Here is a 17,954-nt window from a genome sequence, read left to right on the forward strand (position 1 = left end):
ACCTCAATTTGGAACCAAATCCTTGTGGCTTTGATGTCCAATCCACTATATATGCTCTGGATGCCTAGTATATATTAAGCCATTCGTAACTTAAAAATTTTATTTGCTGGTATGGTATGTAAATTTGGTGAGGTCTATTAACGGCTTAGGTATTAGACTTTGCTTCTGTTTGCGTTTCAGATTTGTTACGATGGTCATCACATCACTTCAAACGTGGATTTTAATTTTTTTTAAATCAAATTGAAATATATTGAAAATACAAAATTATATATTGAATCCATTCCCATTAGGAGCTCTTTTTTTTTAAATTATTATCATGTGCGAACATGATGTTGTTTTAGATTGGGGGTTTTGAAACCTAAAATGAATAGGCGGAAAATAAAGGGAATGAGTCTTAAGAGGTTAATGTTCGAAGAAACACAAGAGGTATTGAAATGTTTACACACACACACACACGCACACAGATATATATATATATATATATATATATATATATATATATATATATATACAATATAAATATTTATTTTCAAATTTTCTATCTGACAAAAAAAGTTTTGAAGCTCTAACGATTTTAAGATGGGGGAAAAAAACAAAAAAAAAACATCGCTTTTTTAAAAGTTTACGATTGCTCAATGCAATAGCCACGTGATACCAGTTTAAATTGGATTTTTGCAACAAAAAAAATCTGTGATTGAGAAAAAAGTTTTGGAGCTCGAATGATTTTGAGAGAGAGAAAATACCATCGTTTTTTTAAGTATCGGCACATGCGTAATCTGATAGTCCCGTGATTGTTTCAAACCGGTTTAAACTGGTTTTTCACGACAAAAAATTCTGGACCCGAGAAAAAATTTTAAAACTCGATTGATTTTGAGAGGTCAAAAACTATCCTTTTTCTAAATGGTGGTGATTGTGAAATATGAGTCATGAGTATTTTTCACATGATAACTTGACATTTGAGATAACATATTTCAATTTATTTCTTTCTTTTTATCTCTAAATTAATTCTTCTGTTTCTCACATTTCAGTGAAGCCACTTATTGAGCCTTTCACATTTCCAAAATCACTTCAGACCGGACAGCGTTTCAGCGTGCTGTGCACCATCACGGAAGGCGATCCACCCATTCGAATCCAATGGATTAAAGATGGGGTGCAGTCATTTCTATCATCCTCTCAGGATGGAGTGCGTTCTGTTGTCGTCACACCGTTCTCTACGACTCTCGTGTTCGAATCCCTGTCACCAGAGCACAGAGGGAACTACACATGCGTGGCTTCCAATGCTGCGGGAACAATGAGCCATACCGCTCCAATGGTAATTCACGGTATGGCTTAGATCTCGAACAATGGTCGGGATTTGTTCGAGAACTTAGAATTATTTATAATACACATCCCGAATAAAGCCTGAAATCTGATGATTTTATAGGTTGTGCTTCGAAGGATTATTTCATTTGTTAAAAGTGTTTTGAAATATTTAAAGATGATATATTATTTTTATGTTAATCAATAATAATTTTGATTTTAAGCTTTCTGCTATTAATAATATTAATAATGTTTGATCTTTCACAAAAATTTACTTCTTTTCTTTTCATTTAAGAATTAATTAATAATTGTTTCTAATTTTTTTTCAAGTTATTGTTAATATTAAACATATGTGTACACATATTTTAAATGCTACTGAATCTTTTTTTAAAGATTTTTTCAGATTATCTTTTAGATTTCGTTGAATTTATTTATTTAAAGCAGTTTGATCTTCTGAAATTTAGAAAATATTTTTCTCGCATCTCTTTTAATTTTTGTTTCACTTTTGATTAATATGCATCTTCAAGAAATTTACCTTATCTGAATACTCTGTGATACTCAATTTAAGCAACAGTTAAAGATTATTTACCATAATGGTTCATATTCCCTAAAATTAATGCTAATTAAAATAAGACAGTATTTTCTTCAATTGCCGTTTTAAAACATTCTAAATGATTTTGCTATGGATATATCAATATAATTTTTTGCCTACTAAACATATTGTGGTTAAAAAATTTTATTTTAACATTTTTACACCTATTAACTTGGTTATTTTTTACAAAATTCATTATATAGATATTTTAAGTTAAGTATCGTTTTTGTTTTTGCGTTTTCTTACATTATACTTTCAAATATCTTTAGTAGCTTTTCGAAATTTTATAAAAAATTCACGGTTTTTTTTAAACAATTTCATCGTCTCTTTTTCGAAGATATTATTCATTTTAAATCTCAGTCCATTCTATTATCTAATAAATGAATGTAGTATTTGCTTTTACATTCACCCGCATCATGCTATCAAATGCCTTAAACTGGGTCATTTAAGATCTACGACCCTTATAAAAATTTCATTAGTTATCCATCAAAGGAGTCAATCCTTTCTAAATCCCATTTTCACACAATCTTATACAAATTATACTTCGTCGCCTTCTTTTATGAATAAAATCCTCATTTAGATGTTCTATGGATAGAGTTATCAAAGTAGTATTCGAATTTATTAATGTTTCTTTTAATGAGGAATAGCTTAGATTTCTTAAATTTTAGTTCTTGGTATTTTATTCTTGGTTCTATTTTGAAATTTCGAACTCCCATATGCTGTTTTGAGTGCTCAGTACATTCAGAAGAAATAAAGAAAAGTTTTTTATCTAATCTATAGTAAGCAAATACAATATTTTAATTTTATCCTCGAAATAAATTTTTAATACTTCATATAAATAAATAAATATATTAAGAGTTAATAAATAAAAAATAATAAAAGAAAAAGAAAAATCAAAAAAAAGTGATAAGCTGTTTTGAAATAATAAATTTTTTAATGTTTAAGATTTGATACAAATTCATAAAATTAGGACAAATTAAGTTTGACTTTTCTTTACTTTGAAATGAAAATAATACATTTTGTTGCGTTACAGATTAAAATTTTATTGAGTAATAAATACAATATAATAAATTTGATTTATTTCTTCGTAAAAAGTTAAAAGAACTGATAATCCATTTTTTCCCTTGGGGAGAATAATTCATTAACTTACTACTTTTGCAGGAAATTACAATATGGCGCATTAACGTGTTTCAACCATAATTCTTTATTATCATTTTTAAAACTGATATAAGTATATTTTATTTTAAATTTTCAAATGAATTAATTCCTTATTGATTCCTATTGTTGAATTCCAAAGTTAACTCGCTTTTCTATTTGATGCATTTTAAATTTTATTTTTATTACCTGAAAATAAACATCATTAGTAATAATTTTTTTTATCATTAAATAATGCACCCACCTTTTGTATTAAAATTACGGAAGTAAATATTAATTAATACAAAAATATGGAAATAAAAATAAAAATTGTCAAAAATAAAAAGTTTCAAAATTCAAAATTTTTCTACGTCCTTTAATTAACGTCAAACTGCTAGTAATTCTTGAACCGAAAGACCGAGAAACATTTTAGAAAGTTTTAAATATTTGGAGAATTTCAAAAATATTGAAATTATTATCTTTTCTTGTTAGGCACAGGTCGTATTAGCAAAAGGGAAAAAAGAATATTTTTTATCTTAATATATTTTTTATCTCTACTTAACTTATTCCGTGCAGAAAATAATGCCTTGTAAAAAAAAATCAGTATATTTATTATCTTTAATAAAATTTCGGTTTATTATTTATTCATATTCGACCTTGTTTATATGGTCTAATGTTTATAAAATATTTGAATCAAATGCCAAGTTTAAATTGTAAATATAACGAAAGGTAAGTTCTAAGCTAAATAGAAAAACATTGTTTATCTTTAATCAAAATGCATCACAAAAATTTTCTGCCTTTTATAAATATTCTTTCTTTTTTATCATGTAGGTGGCAGCACAAGCTTTCATAATTCTAAGCTGGATAATTTATTACGACTATTTTTGCAAATTTTTAGTGTTGTTTTTGAAAAACGGAAGGGGTAAAAAAAGTAATAAATAGAATTCTACATGTTTTATACATCAAAAGAAAACTTTTTTTATAGTTAGATTATTCTGTTTTAGTTAAAATTTTAAAATTTTCAATTTGATTTAGAATGAAAAAAAAAGAGAAATAATACTGATGCGTTTATCAAAAGTAATTTTGATGTTTAAAAAATAAAATAAATTCTTTTTAGTAAACATCACATGAAAGTATTTTAAATTAATTTCCCTATGTTACCTCAGATATCACAAAAAAAATGTCGTGGCTTTAAGGGAAGCATTTTCTTTCAGAGAATGTCCATTATCAATGTTAATAAAGTAATTTTTTAAATTTCAAAAACGAATTCCAACGAATTCAAAACGAAAGGCGTTTAAATAAATTTCTGAGCCATGCCGTCAATTTAAAGGTAAAACTTTATAAAGTCATTAAAACTATGAAATAATCGAGGGTTTTTTTTCTCCATTATGTTTCTCCAGTTAAATACGTAAATTATGAATGATTATTTTCTACACATTATATAATAAAAAGGTTTCAGACTTTCTACCTGATAGGAAAATGACTGGCAAAATCAAATATCCTAGCAAATTAATTATTTAATCGTCATAGCATTACAAGCAAATTTCCAATTATGACTAACATGCCATATCTGGTTTGAATTCCGTCAATCGTGATTATATAAGTCGATTCAGCAATCATAAGGTCGGAAAATCCATTAACTGTTCTTAATAATCCACAAGCGCAATCACCACCCTCCTTCAGAAACTAAGATCTCGTCGAATTACCAAATGAATGAGAGAGAAAACGAGTAGACCCATCTTGTCGTGAAACTCCCAATGCGGACCCATAATCCTATCTGGATGCATGCTTGGGTTACCCGGGACTACTGATTTCGGAACATCCATCAAAACTTTCAAGGTCTTTGGAATCGGCTTGTCGTGAATTCGATGACCTGTGTTGTGGAGGAGAGAAAAGGGAATGGGGGAAGGGTGGGGGAGGACGAAGTGCATTACGAAATTAAACAGCTTGTCTGGCTTCGGAATTTCAAAGTCGGAGCTCTCAGTTGATTTCGCTAATCGATTCGTTGGAATTTGTTCAGCAAAGAATGTGATTGAGAGGTGGTTTGTTTAATGAAGTGATGAAATGGTTCTTCCTGAAGAAGCACGAAGGAATATTGATCACGGAGTTGACTGACATGAATGTTAGTGGTAATATATCTAACTTTGCGATTTCAACTGGAAACTTCAATATTGCTAACCCGCTGTAAACTCATGGTTATAATTATGGTATCTGAGAGACTTTCATGTGTTAAAGTTATTGTTTTTTTTAAACCAAATATTTGTAGATTATTATAAGAAATATTTTCCATCCTTTTGAGAACTTTTATTTTATTTACTTCTTTGCTTAGTAGTATGTTGCTGAATATTTTCCTATTATATAATCTTGAGAGTTTCTATTATGATTTTGGGTTTCATAAGTGGCATCGCACAAAACAATTTCATAAAGCATGCTTCGTTAATTTTTAGAAGACTTTGCACAACTTCTGTACATATATTAGAAACCATTTTTCTAATGAAAGTGAGTTTTATTTTATTTGTATTTCTTTTAATAACATGTTATTTCGTGTTATTATTCTTTTTTCTTCATTAAAGGCTGAAGGGAACAACTTGAATAATCATAAAATAAATACTAACATGTTGAATTAAGAGATTCATGATGACAATCATTTTATGAAAAAGCATTTAAATGAATTTGATAATCATATATATCAGATATGAATATCAGCAAATCAGATGATAGCAATAATACATGTGCCACAGAAAAAACAACTTTACCTTTCTTGATATTTGCAGGTAATTAAGGAAAAGATTTGTAATTTGATCATAAGAGGAATATACTACTTTTCACATTTAAATATCATCTTATTTAAGTCTCGCCTAAATTATGTAAATTTCACACGCAGTAATTTATTTTAAAATTGTTTTGTTATTTCTATGATTTCTGACCTTATACATCATTTTTTTTTTCAAAAATATATAATTTTAATAATTTAATTTATTATAATTGCATAGATTTTCAAAAAAAAAAACATTTAAAAAATGTGAATGCATATTTTATGTTAGTAGAAAGAAATTGCTTAAAGCAGTATTAATTTCTCTTTATCTACATATTTCATTGTAAAGTTTGATGAACCCTTTCTGGAAATTCCTTAATTCTTTCGTAATAAAACAATATTATAATTGTCCCCTAGAAATATAATTGCAGCATTATACCTAAAACTGATTATTTGCAGAATAATTTTATGTGTTTGATTCTTTTTAAGCCTTACTGTTTAATATTTCTGTTTATTAAAACAGTTTTTATTTTTTGTTGCCTGGATAGCCTAGTAAATGTATCAATTTTCTTGCAAAAGATGGAACTTAAAAATTATTTCGAAGATATAATGACGTCTTAAATGCAATAAATTCAAAGTTCTTTTCTTCATGTAAAAGCAGAAATTCCAAATCTTTCCTTTTAATAACGATTCTCATTAAAACGAAGTAACAATCATCATTAAATTTTCAAAATTGTTTCAAATTAATTATAAATAATATTTAAGAAATACTTTTATTCAGCAGAGAGTTGGTCAAATTCATTCACAAAATTGGTTTTTGTATTATTGTAAGGGACTAAAGACAAATTTCAAAACCACTTTCGACATTAAATTTTAAATTAAATTAGATTTTAAAAAAAATTTAAATGAGAATTTTTTTATAAAAATATTTGTTTGCCTACTTTAATTTTACTTACTACAACCTTTCTCGCTTAAAATATTATGATTAGTAAATTATTGTAAATGTTCATTTATTTTGAAAAATTTATTTGAAAAACTGATGAAAATATAAGTACTTGAAGGAAATATAAAAGTCTAAAAAAATGCAAATCTTTAAAAATCATTAAATTTTATTAGTAAGTTTAAATTTATTTTACATAACTACTTTTAAATTAAATAATATTTCCATTTTAACTTTTTCTTAAAAAATCTCATAATTATTCGTAATTTAAAACATTCATTTTATATATAAAGAGCCAATAAATAAACTATATGCACAAAAAGAAATGTGATAAACATTGTTCTTTCTTCAAATGCTAGCATTCACGCGTAAAAATAAGTTAGCTCAAATAGAAAAAATAAGAAGAAAAAGTAATTTAAAGAATTTTGGATAAAAAAAAAACGTAATGATATTATTTTACATAGTTGTTAAATATTCTTCTCTGGATAAATGTTTCTCTCGTTTTTTTGTACAGTCCCTCCCCGTTGGAGAATAGAACCTGGAGACACCAGTGTCACCAAAAGTAGGTCTGCTGTTGTTGACTGCCAAGCAGATGGATTTCCTATACCTAGAATTCGATGGACTAGAGCAGAAGGCAAGTACTTATTTACATAGTCTTTTTTTTTTTTTTTTTTTTTTTTTTTTAAGTAAAACGAATTGAGGTTTCATAACCCGAAAAAAGGGGAAAAAAAATTAGTAATCCATAATTTGTAAGGAATGAATATAAAAATATATAGTTTCTGCTGAATAAATAAAAACGAAGCTTTCGTTTGTCACGGGTATCAATTGGCATGGAATTGCTGGAACCTACCATTACGAAAAATGGGATAATTCCGGGAGTAAAGATTTCAAGTTCATTGCACTGTCCTCCGTTCTGGAGTCTTTCAGACAAGTAATTACCATTTTTCATAATGTTACGCAACGTATTTGTTTTCTTGTTTCAGAAACAGATATTAATGCAACAAAAAAGGCAAAATAATTACTATCTAAATAGTTTCTTATATTTAAATTTTTTTAATAAAGGAAAACTAGAAATTAATTTGGAAGAAAATTAGTCTCTCAGCTGTTTCGTATACGGGTTGAAAAAAACAATAAACATCTCGCTTTTTAAGGCGTCGTCTAATTAAGAGATTAGATAAATTCGAATTTTACATCTTAACACTTATCTTTAACAATTATAGAAAAATGCATTTATAAATTCAATTCTACACTAGATATTTTTTAATCCAGTTATTTTATATTTTGAAGTTGATGTAGTGTAAAAAGTAACACAAATCTGGTTAGTAGAGTGCCACAGTAAATATATGTATTCCAATTGATTTCTCTCTAAAATTACAAGTAAATTTTCTTTTAAATCAAGTATTCAACAACTCTAAATGAAGAAATGAGTTTCACAATTATGATTGTCAAAGAAAATACTGTTTATATCATTTGAACGTGATACAAAATCGTCCATTCCAATCAATCTTTTTCTGCTACTGGCTGAAATTTCTGAAATGACGGAAATTTCTTTTAATTTAATTGTTTAGCATCCTTAACTTGATGTAAGGTAAAAAATGAAACTTCTTTCCATTTAATTGTTTAGCATCCTTAACTTGATGTGAAGTAAAAAAATGAAATTACTTTATATTTAATTGTTTAGCATCCTTAACTTGATGTAATGTAAAATATGAAATTACTATAAATTTAATTGTTTAGCATCCTTAACTTGATGTAATGTAAAAAAGGAAATTACTTTAAATTTAATTATTTAGCATCCTTAACTAGATATAGTGTAAAATGTTTCACAACGGTGAATATAAGAATACCACAGAAATTATTCAATTCGACTGAACATGGTTGAACATTAATCATTCCAATCATTTTATTTCTATTCACAACAATGTCAGAAAATCTAACAAATAACAAATAAATTTATTAAATGTAAGCAAATCAAACAAATGAAATTAAGAAATTTCAATTAAGTTTCTTGATTATTTTAATTAATATCAAAAAGTAACTTTTTATTACATATTTTAGCTTTTCTTCTTTCTCCATGACCGTAGCTTTCGAATGAAAAGAAAATTAATTACCCGTGTAGTTCGACTTATATTTAGTTACAAAGAATATTTAAGTAGGAGTTTTTTTTTAAAAAAAAATCATTTCCCCTTTAATCCACAATACAAAAAAAACTCACTTTGACTACAATGAATGCCACAATAAATTACCAGAATGCTAAAAAACATATTACGGAAATAAGATGGTTTTTCTTTCTCTTTCGTAAGAAAAAAATACCTCCTTTATGCATAAATATCACTCTCTATAAAATGAGGTATTTAATTTTTTTCTGAAGCTCTTATCGCTTACCCAAGTTAAATTTTTTTCCTACCTGGCGGGAAAATAGATAGTCGAAAACTCTTTTCATCTTAATGAAAAATGTGAAATTGAGTAAGAAGCTTATCTTCAAATCTTTTCAGACAACGCTTTAATAGTGCGCAATCAATCAAAACTTAAGTATGTACTTAAAACATTTTTTATTTGTTTATATATAAGCTCAGGGGAATATTTAGAATCTGTTAGATAAAAAGTAGCATCCATTTTTTTTTCTTCTAAACATGACGTGAAGAATGTATCGTCAACAGAAAATTCATGACTCACTTGATTCAATATTACTTTTATTTGCTGGTTTTGCGCAAAAGTTTCAGAGATAAAATGGATTTTATGTTGCACAATAAATTAAATATAACATCGAATCCATTTCTCAGAATTTATCAAGCCTTCCTTCAAAATGAATTTCTAGAATTTCTGTTATTGAATTTATTATATCAAATCGATCTTAGTTTTTAATAATTTCAATTGCTTAATGAAAATAAGCAATTAATTCACAATGAAAACTTAATGAAATAAAATCTTCTGAATAATTGTAAAATAAGACAATTTAGAAATGATCTTTTGGATTTAAAATCTGATTATTACAATAATAGGATTGTTTTAATTTTCCGTATAAATTTAAAAGCAATTTCAGCTGAGTTAAATTTTTTTCATTTTAATTATATTAGCTTAATTTTCAACAAATTAAATGTAGTTGAAAGTAATTAATTATTGCTTCTACTGTTAATGAATAGTTAAACACATATTGGCCTATAATTGAGAACACGTGTCATTTATTGAGAGTTCATTTCCAAAACTGCCTATATTACCTGTGTTCTTCTGTCTGGGTGTCTTTATGTTTGTGAATGAATTCTTTAAATACCTTCCAGCCAATTTATTTTTATTTCTGTTCTGACCAGTTATTTTAAATATTAAATAGATAAAAAAATTTCTAATTTTTTCTTCGTCGCAGATCAATCTAGAGTTACTATAAAATTTCAAAAAAAACTCGCTATCGGTTAACTGACTAATTATTATTCAACTATTTTTGACTAACTATCAATTAACTCAATAATCCATTTTTTTATTTAAACTTAATATTATTAAAGCATATTATTTCTGTGTATAAAATAAAAATAAATTATTAGACATTTGTCACTGTCTTTAAAAGTATAAATTTTAAGACTCAATTTTGATTAAGAATTTGATCGAATTTTTTGGGTGGAAAATTATCAAAAATATTATTTAGCATAACTTTTCTTCAAACAAAACTAAAAAGTTTTCTATATTTATATGTTTACTAGACATATTTCTGTAACTTATTCAATTTTCTAGAACTTATTTATTTGAATTAAGAAATCTGACATCCAAGTCGTAATTATGCATCCTTCATAAATTCAAATTTATATGTTATCCTTCAGATCTACATATTTCTCTTTAATATATTTCGAAATAATAATGTAAATATTGTTGTAGTGATTGGATTTTGAAGCGTTAGGAAATAAACGTTCATAGATGGCGCTAGGCAACTAGCGCGAGTGTAATTAAAAAGAGTGATGTCATTCGAGTGTTGGCTCTTGGAGGAGGAGTTACTGAGCAGAGTAACTCGAACGAATCTGAAATAAATCTGTTAAGTTTTCTATTTGCCTATTTATTGAAAGCACTCACGAACCAGCCACGACAATTGTTTTTAGCAAAAACCCTTTTTTAAAATGCATATTTTTCAGAAAATTAAAAATAAAAAAAAATGTTTACTCTAATTATTTATATTTTGGTCTTTAATTTACTGTCATAAATAATGTATAATTTCTGAAATAATTTTTTCTTATAGTCATTCCCATTTTACGACACTCGTATAGAAACAAAATTCAGTACATTGAATTAAGAGATAATTAATCCTAAAAATAATAAAACAGATTGTTGCCACCAAGAGTATACTAATGTACAAAATTTCAAAAATCCAGCGCATTAACAAGTGTGTAAAAAAATTAATTATTTGATACCATATCAACAAACCTGAAATAAATCAACATAAATAAAAATGCCTAATAACACTAATTTATGAAAACGTTATTATACATTTTATATTTTGATCATTTCAAATTTCCAAATACAAGTAGTATTCCAAACGAAAATGAAGTTTCGATGTTTTAAAGTATCGTTTTGGCATCATTCAATAATATTCAGATGATTTATTTAGAATATAAACACTCAACTCTTTCGAGACTTCTTTCCACCACTTGAGATGAAAATTCTTAGACTATTAAATTCCTCACTACTCTGAACGCTCGTTTAATTAGAACATTGCTGACGCATATTAAAGGAGACTCAGCCTCTGAAAATCCTTTGCATAATTTCCCTTATTTCCTGTTTCAGGTGACGTAGCTTCGGAGTTTCGACCAATCAGCAGCAGCTCCAGACTTCACGTCTTTGAAAATGGTTCTTTAGTTATTCACAGTGTTGAAGAAGGAGATGATGGTCATTATTTGTGTCAAGCCACCAATGGTATTGGACAGGGCCTAAGCAAAGTCATAAGGCTTTCAGTTCACGGTAAAAAAACATAACTGTTATTTCTAAAATCAAAACTGTATTATTATCAACGCAATATTTAAAAAGAATGAATACAATTTATTAAACTGATTTAAGAGGCGTAGTAGTATTTTTTATCAAAATAATTATTCATTAGTATAAAGCTATAATATACACATAAAATTAATCCTCGAATAAAAATTTAAAAAATTTTGCTACCGATTACATGTTTTAAAATATCTTCATCATAAAAAATAACTTAACACGTATTCACTTAAGCATGCAATCTAACATTTAAAAACTGTAATACAGGAGTATACTATAAGTTTTATCTTAGGAAACATAAATATTTTCTTAGTAACAAAATTGAATGGATTTTTATTCTCCTTCCAAAAAATTAACTATTAAAGTATGCAATGAATTTTATTTTAGATTGGAAAAAAATTAATCATATAATATTTTTTTAGAATATTTTTAATGTGTGATAAATTATTTTATGTTAGGAAAAGAATGTCACCTTAAAATGTTTCTCTAGAGGAAATTTGTAATGAAAGAAAATATTCAGTAAACTAAAAAATTAAAGTTAAACTTTTTTTTTTGAAATTTTCCTCTGTAAATTTTGATTTATTTTTCTATGAAGGGCATAAATTAAAAATGTATGAAGAAAAGTGTAAAGAATTTGAGTTATATGAATATAAATGCGTCAGAATTTAATATTATACATTTAATATTTTTAATACATCTTTATTCAAAAAAGCGTTTTAAAATAATTAAGTATGCCTATCAATTCTCAGATTTATATCTTAATTTCCACCGATGCTAATCAAAAATACGATACATTATTTTAATATGTTAAGATACAATTATTCCCTTTTAAAATTTCATATCTAAAATAAATTCATTATTTTTTTTTTAATTTCTCGTTACTCGTTTTCGAATCCCCCCCCCATATTGAGAAAGAAGATAATATAAAATAATCTCGATAAATAATGAGGAAGAAAGCATATTTTAATGGCAAGAAATTTGGTTCAAAAGTTATTTTTAATTTTCAAATAATCCTTAATATTGATACAGATTAAATGTTCAAAATAGGGCTTTTTTCCGTTATTACAGCAGTAACGCTAAGATCATAGGTTAATATATGAATAACATTTATAAATTGCCGTCAGAATTTATAGGAGTTAATATAATGCTTGGTGACAACTAACAAAAATTTTAGCTTGACAACGACTGGTGCTTTGTATGTTAGGAACCTGGAAAAATGTGCCAAGCCCAGCCACCTCATATCCAATGTTTTATCTTCGTGTCTATTGGTGAGATGATTTGAATCAGCTCTAACAGGCCAACACAAAACTTGGTTATCATTTGCACAATGGATACCATTGACTACCATTTATTACAAGACTTGGTTATCATTTGTACAGTGGTTACCATTGACTACCATTTATTACAAGGCTTGATTATCATTAGTACAATGGTTACCATTGACTCCCTTTTATTACAAGGCTTGGTTTTCATTTGTACTGCTTTATTATATTTTCGCCAATATTTGTAGTCAATGTGTAATTTAGTGACAACTAGCGCAATGTTTTAGCTTGGCGATAACTAGTGCCGTGCAAGCGGGACAAATTGCACAAAATAGTTTCAAAATGTTTGTTAAATTTTATGAGTGTTTTAAAATACTTACTACTAGTTAAAATTGCACAAAATAGTTTCAAAATATTTACTAAATTTTATATGAGAGTTTTAAATACTTACTACTAGTTAACCCTAATTGTTTATGCAAAAGGGAATAAATGCTTATTAATACAGTGAAAATTTTCAGTTGCTGCTCATTTCAAAAGCAAGTTTCGAGCTGAAAGTGTTCGAAAGGGAGAAGATGCCAAATTGATATGTGAAGCAATTGGAGATCGACCTCTACAGATCACATGGCTGAAGGACAAGCAATCATTTGAACCACAAATGGATTTACGGTAAAGGCTTTTATATAGAATACTATTAAATGTTAGCTTTGGTCCAAAGATGACGGATCAAAGTTAATGTTAAAGAAAAGACATTTTATTTCCAACTATGCGAATTCCAGTTATTCGGATCGCTTTTGAAATCTAAAAAACAAAATATTTTTCAGTAAATCCAAGTAAAGACTGTGAAACAACTGATTTTGACTAATATATTCTAAAAGCAGATTTTAATATACTATTAAGTAAAGCAATCTCTCAGTAATTCGGTTTATTTGACACCAGATGACTGGCAGAATAACGAAGGTTGTTTATGTATATTTTTGCCATAATCCTATGTTTATTACAAAGATATGAGAATTATATAGAAAACTGTATTCTTTGTGATGAATATTGCAAAATATTTCTCAAAATTTGAGCAATGTCCAATGTTTACTTCGCCGTTAGGACAGTAACATTGGCATATATTGGCTTGATTTCTCTTTAACGATTCCCAGTCATCCATCTGAAAATATTGAAAAACTGGATGGGCAGGACAAGCGAAATGCCAAATATAAAGAGGTCCTATATATAGAAAGGGCAAACAGCATTGTTTTTATAGTATTAAAGTAATACATTATAAGAAGAATTCATGTTTTTTTACACAAAACAATAACTTTTCCTTTTTCGCCAGTTATTCAAACATCTTAATTGATTTTTTCTGTTAATTGGAATAGCTGAATAGTTGATGGATAATGTTATAAATTCTATCCTAATTTTAAATGTAATAGGATCAATATTTTTTTTATGCATTTAGGTACGAATTAACAGAAACTGTTCTTGGAAGTGGAACTACCTCTGAATTAACTATTCGTCGAGCAGACCGACGAGACTCCGCTCTTTATACGTGTATAGCATCTAATGCATTTGGCCAAGATGATACTAATATTCAATTAATTATGCAAGGTAAGTTAATAAGTAAATCAGAAATTTAAATATAGTAGATTGGATTATCAGTGAGAATTTCTTTTAAAGAACATTCTTTAATACTGCCTGAAATACGAATATTTTTTGAGAATTAATTTTCAATTTTAGATTTCTGAAATTTTACAACATTGATTGTGTAATTCAGAAAGCGTAATACTTGCAAAAATATATTTTTTGAGAATTAATTTTCAATTTTAGATTTCTGAAATTTTACAACATTGATTGTGTAATTCAGAAAGCGTAATACTTGCAAAAATATATTTAAACAATGCTTTATCTCTTCAGCAAACAATTTGGTTTAAAAAAATAACTGAAACTTAGAACATATTCAAAAAGTAATAAATCTTTATTCATAAAAGATATGTGTTAACAAGAAACAACCTTAATTAAGTATCCTTCATTATAGTCCGATTGAGCTGTTGCATACTTTGCCCACAATTCTGATATTGCCCAAAATAGCATTGGTATGAAACGTATGAGATGACGTGATACTGATTCGTTCGCATTCTGCATGATGTCATCTCTGATCTGATTCTGTTCCGTTTTAGGGCGTCTTAAACTCTGAGAAATGTCAGATGTAACATAGAATCACAACGAGAAAGTAGGGAGTATCCAAACCTGCCGAATTACGCTTCGCCATTTGATAAAGGCTTTGCAATACCTCGACGTAATACTTCTTAATTATGGTTGTGCCATGTAGTAAATACAGAAATAGATTATGAGAAAGATTTTAACATTGCTATGGCTTGGCTTGTCATGTCTTTGGGAAGGAATTGGAAACTTGCATTGTGATTTACATTACTTTGTGGATTATACCCATAGATCCGTTTATTTTAACGATGAAGGTCATATAACTGTTTACAATGATCTGATCTTCGTAGATCTTCTTTTATCATGTCCTCTGTGATCTCTATATTCTGCTGGTTGTTATCAGAACTATACTGAAATTCACCGAAAATATAGACTTCCATCTAGATCCAATGATTGAATTCAATGTTAACGCTTGCCTTGTCAACTAATTCTCTGATATTTGTAAGCCTTACCTGATTTATGACGATCTCATTTCTTGATGTTTAGAGACTATTAAAATATGCTTTATTCTCTTTTAATGTGTGGTTAACTTAAAGTAGTTATCTCGAAGGCCTATTGAATACTAAGAATGCTTCCACTTAAGAACTTCCCAGCAATATTATGTAAAGCATTGCTCAGAAAAATTTTCTATCATTTTATTTAAAAATAAAAATCTAATTATACTCATTTACATTCACTCGCTCATCGATTGTTCGCCAAAGTTTGACATTTTTTACAAATAGAGAAAAGTAATCAAGCATCATCATTGGGTTAATCTGGATCTTTGCGCCAAATCAGATTCATCTAACTTATTAAAAGTATGGACGGATGCTTTCAGAACAAGTCCGTTTTAATTAAGTTTCTGTGAAAGAAATTTTATTATAACTTAGAATATATTGCCTTAATAAAAGGCTTTAAATGTTGCCTTTTGTTAAGGTAATTATTCTAAAAGTAAATACCACCTTAATAAAAAATATTTAAAAATGTGTTAGCTATTGCTTGGTTTTGTTTGGTGCTGTTTATTGGCGCAAAAGCCATATATGGCCATACTGCGCCATTAGCCATTGCATTCTAAATGATTAAGATTTTAAAAATTCTCAAGTAAAGTATTAACAAATCCAAATGTATATAGGTATCAATGTTTTATTGAAATTTTTAGAAATATTGTTACAATATTTGCTTCATTTATCCTCCCCTACTGACCAGACTAATAATGAAAAAATATGAGCAAAAGCTGAAAAAATCAAATAATTTTATTTTGCAAGTAAATCACACTCTTAAACACAACACATCTCAAATAACGTTTTGCACGTAAAATAAAGCCAACTCTTTGTACTCGGAATGGTGCCTCTTACCACCATTCAAAACGGTGCATAATTTTTACGTTTTACTTATTAATTTTTCAATTTTGATTGTTAAAAACGTCTACAGAATGATAAAAATGTGTAGATTAATTTTTTAGGGAAATTCAACTTAAAACAGTTATATACATTTGTTTTCGGAGCATGAAACAATTCCTTTTATTATATGAATAATTATGCATCGAATTACTTTTCCGAGTGCGAAAGGTTAATTTCTTTCATTGTATCATTTTTAATAGATTTTGTATATCATGATCAATTTAATAATTGACTCAACTGAAAAATAGATTGTATTTATTATTCTAAGAAAATATGAAATGACAACATCCTTATCAAATCAGAAGCTATTTGAAGTAATAGCGAGACTTTAATACTTATAAATAATCATATTTAATTGACTCACTCACAAGTAAATAATGAAAAAAATGTAAATTCTTTTTTTTCTTTTCTTGTTGTTTTCTCCCCTCTCTCTTAAGTAATAGATTCATGAGAACTTCAGAAACTCTGTTATAGAGGCAAAAATGACCTCAAGATATAATTATCCTTTCCTGGTTTAATTAAGTAAATTCTGTAATTTTATTTTGATTTTTGATTAAAAATTTCTTTATTCTTTAACAAATTTTGAATAATTATATTTGATATATTTCCCGGTAACTATTATAATTCATCTTCCATTATATATCTATGCGGAAAACATCATTAAATGAACGAACATACTATTCCAAAAAAACATTAAATATTCTGTCGCATCTTATAAAAAATGGATACTTTTCCGGTTTCTAGTTTATTACTTTACGAACCATCGTATCGTGTTATTAGATTAATAATGGTCTAAAATTATTCTTTAGAATAACAAAGTATTCTCTGTATAAACGCATTTTCCATATTTGAAATTCTTTTTACTGACACAGTATATGCCAGCAACATTAATGGCTTCCACAAGAAAATACTTCCGAAAAGTTATTTGGCGAGTAAACTAAGTGAAATTTTTCCCAAGAGCAGAAAGTTCTTGGAAAGAGAGCAACGAATACTTGACATACGAAAAACACAAAAATTCTTTCCTACCACAAAATTTTCTTTTTCATGAACTCTTTTCTGAATTTAGTAGGAATACAAAAGGCAGAGAGATTTTGCGAAAAACTTTCTTTTTGTGTGTTATATTTTTTATCTTCAGAGTGTTAAGTTCAAGGCATACAAATTTTCAAATCTACTTAGGAATTTCCATTTTATCTTGATTTATTTCTGAGTTTCCAACATGAATACGATGTTTTATATAAGAATCGAAGCATTTTACAATTGTTCAATGATTAAAATCTTATTTAAATTTGTTGACAGAGAAAAGATTAAGAAATTTAGAGTTGTTACTATATTTTACAATCACTTGGTCGTTAAATTTTATGTTTGATATCAAATTCAGTATCAAAAATAATTATGCAGTTTCACTGAGAATTAATAAGTCTAA

The 17,954-nt window shown here is 27.3% G+C and overlaps 1 protein-coding gene across 1 annotated transcript in view; it reads left to right on the top strand.

Moving 5' to 3' along the window:
• Positions 1–17,954, top strand: part of LOC129981393 (cell adhesion molecule Dscam2-like) — a 362,276-nt gene that overhangs the window by 298,664 nt on the left and 45,658 nt on the right. Inside the window, exons 9-13 of the mRNA XM_056092228.1 lie at positions 1,029–1,322; positions 7,235–7,354; positions 11,485–11,658; positions 13,463–13,610; positions 14,392–14,540. Of these exons, the coding sequence (XP_055948203.1) occupies positions 1,029–1,322; positions 7,235–7,354; positions 11,485–11,658; positions 13,463–13,610; positions 14,392–14,540 (885 nt within the window). The remainder of the gene's footprint in view (positions 1–1,028; positions 1,323–7,234; positions 7,355–11,484; positions 11,659–13,462; positions 13,611–14,391; positions 14,541–17,954) is intronic.

The sequence above is a fragment of the Argiope bruennichi genome, chromosome 1 (genome assembly GCF_947563725.1).
Source record: "Argiope bruennichi chromosome 1, qqArgBrue1.1, whole genome shotgun sequence".
Lineage (NCBI taxonomy): Eukaryota > Metazoa > Arthropoda > Arachnida > Araneae > Araneidae > Argiope > Argiope bruennichi.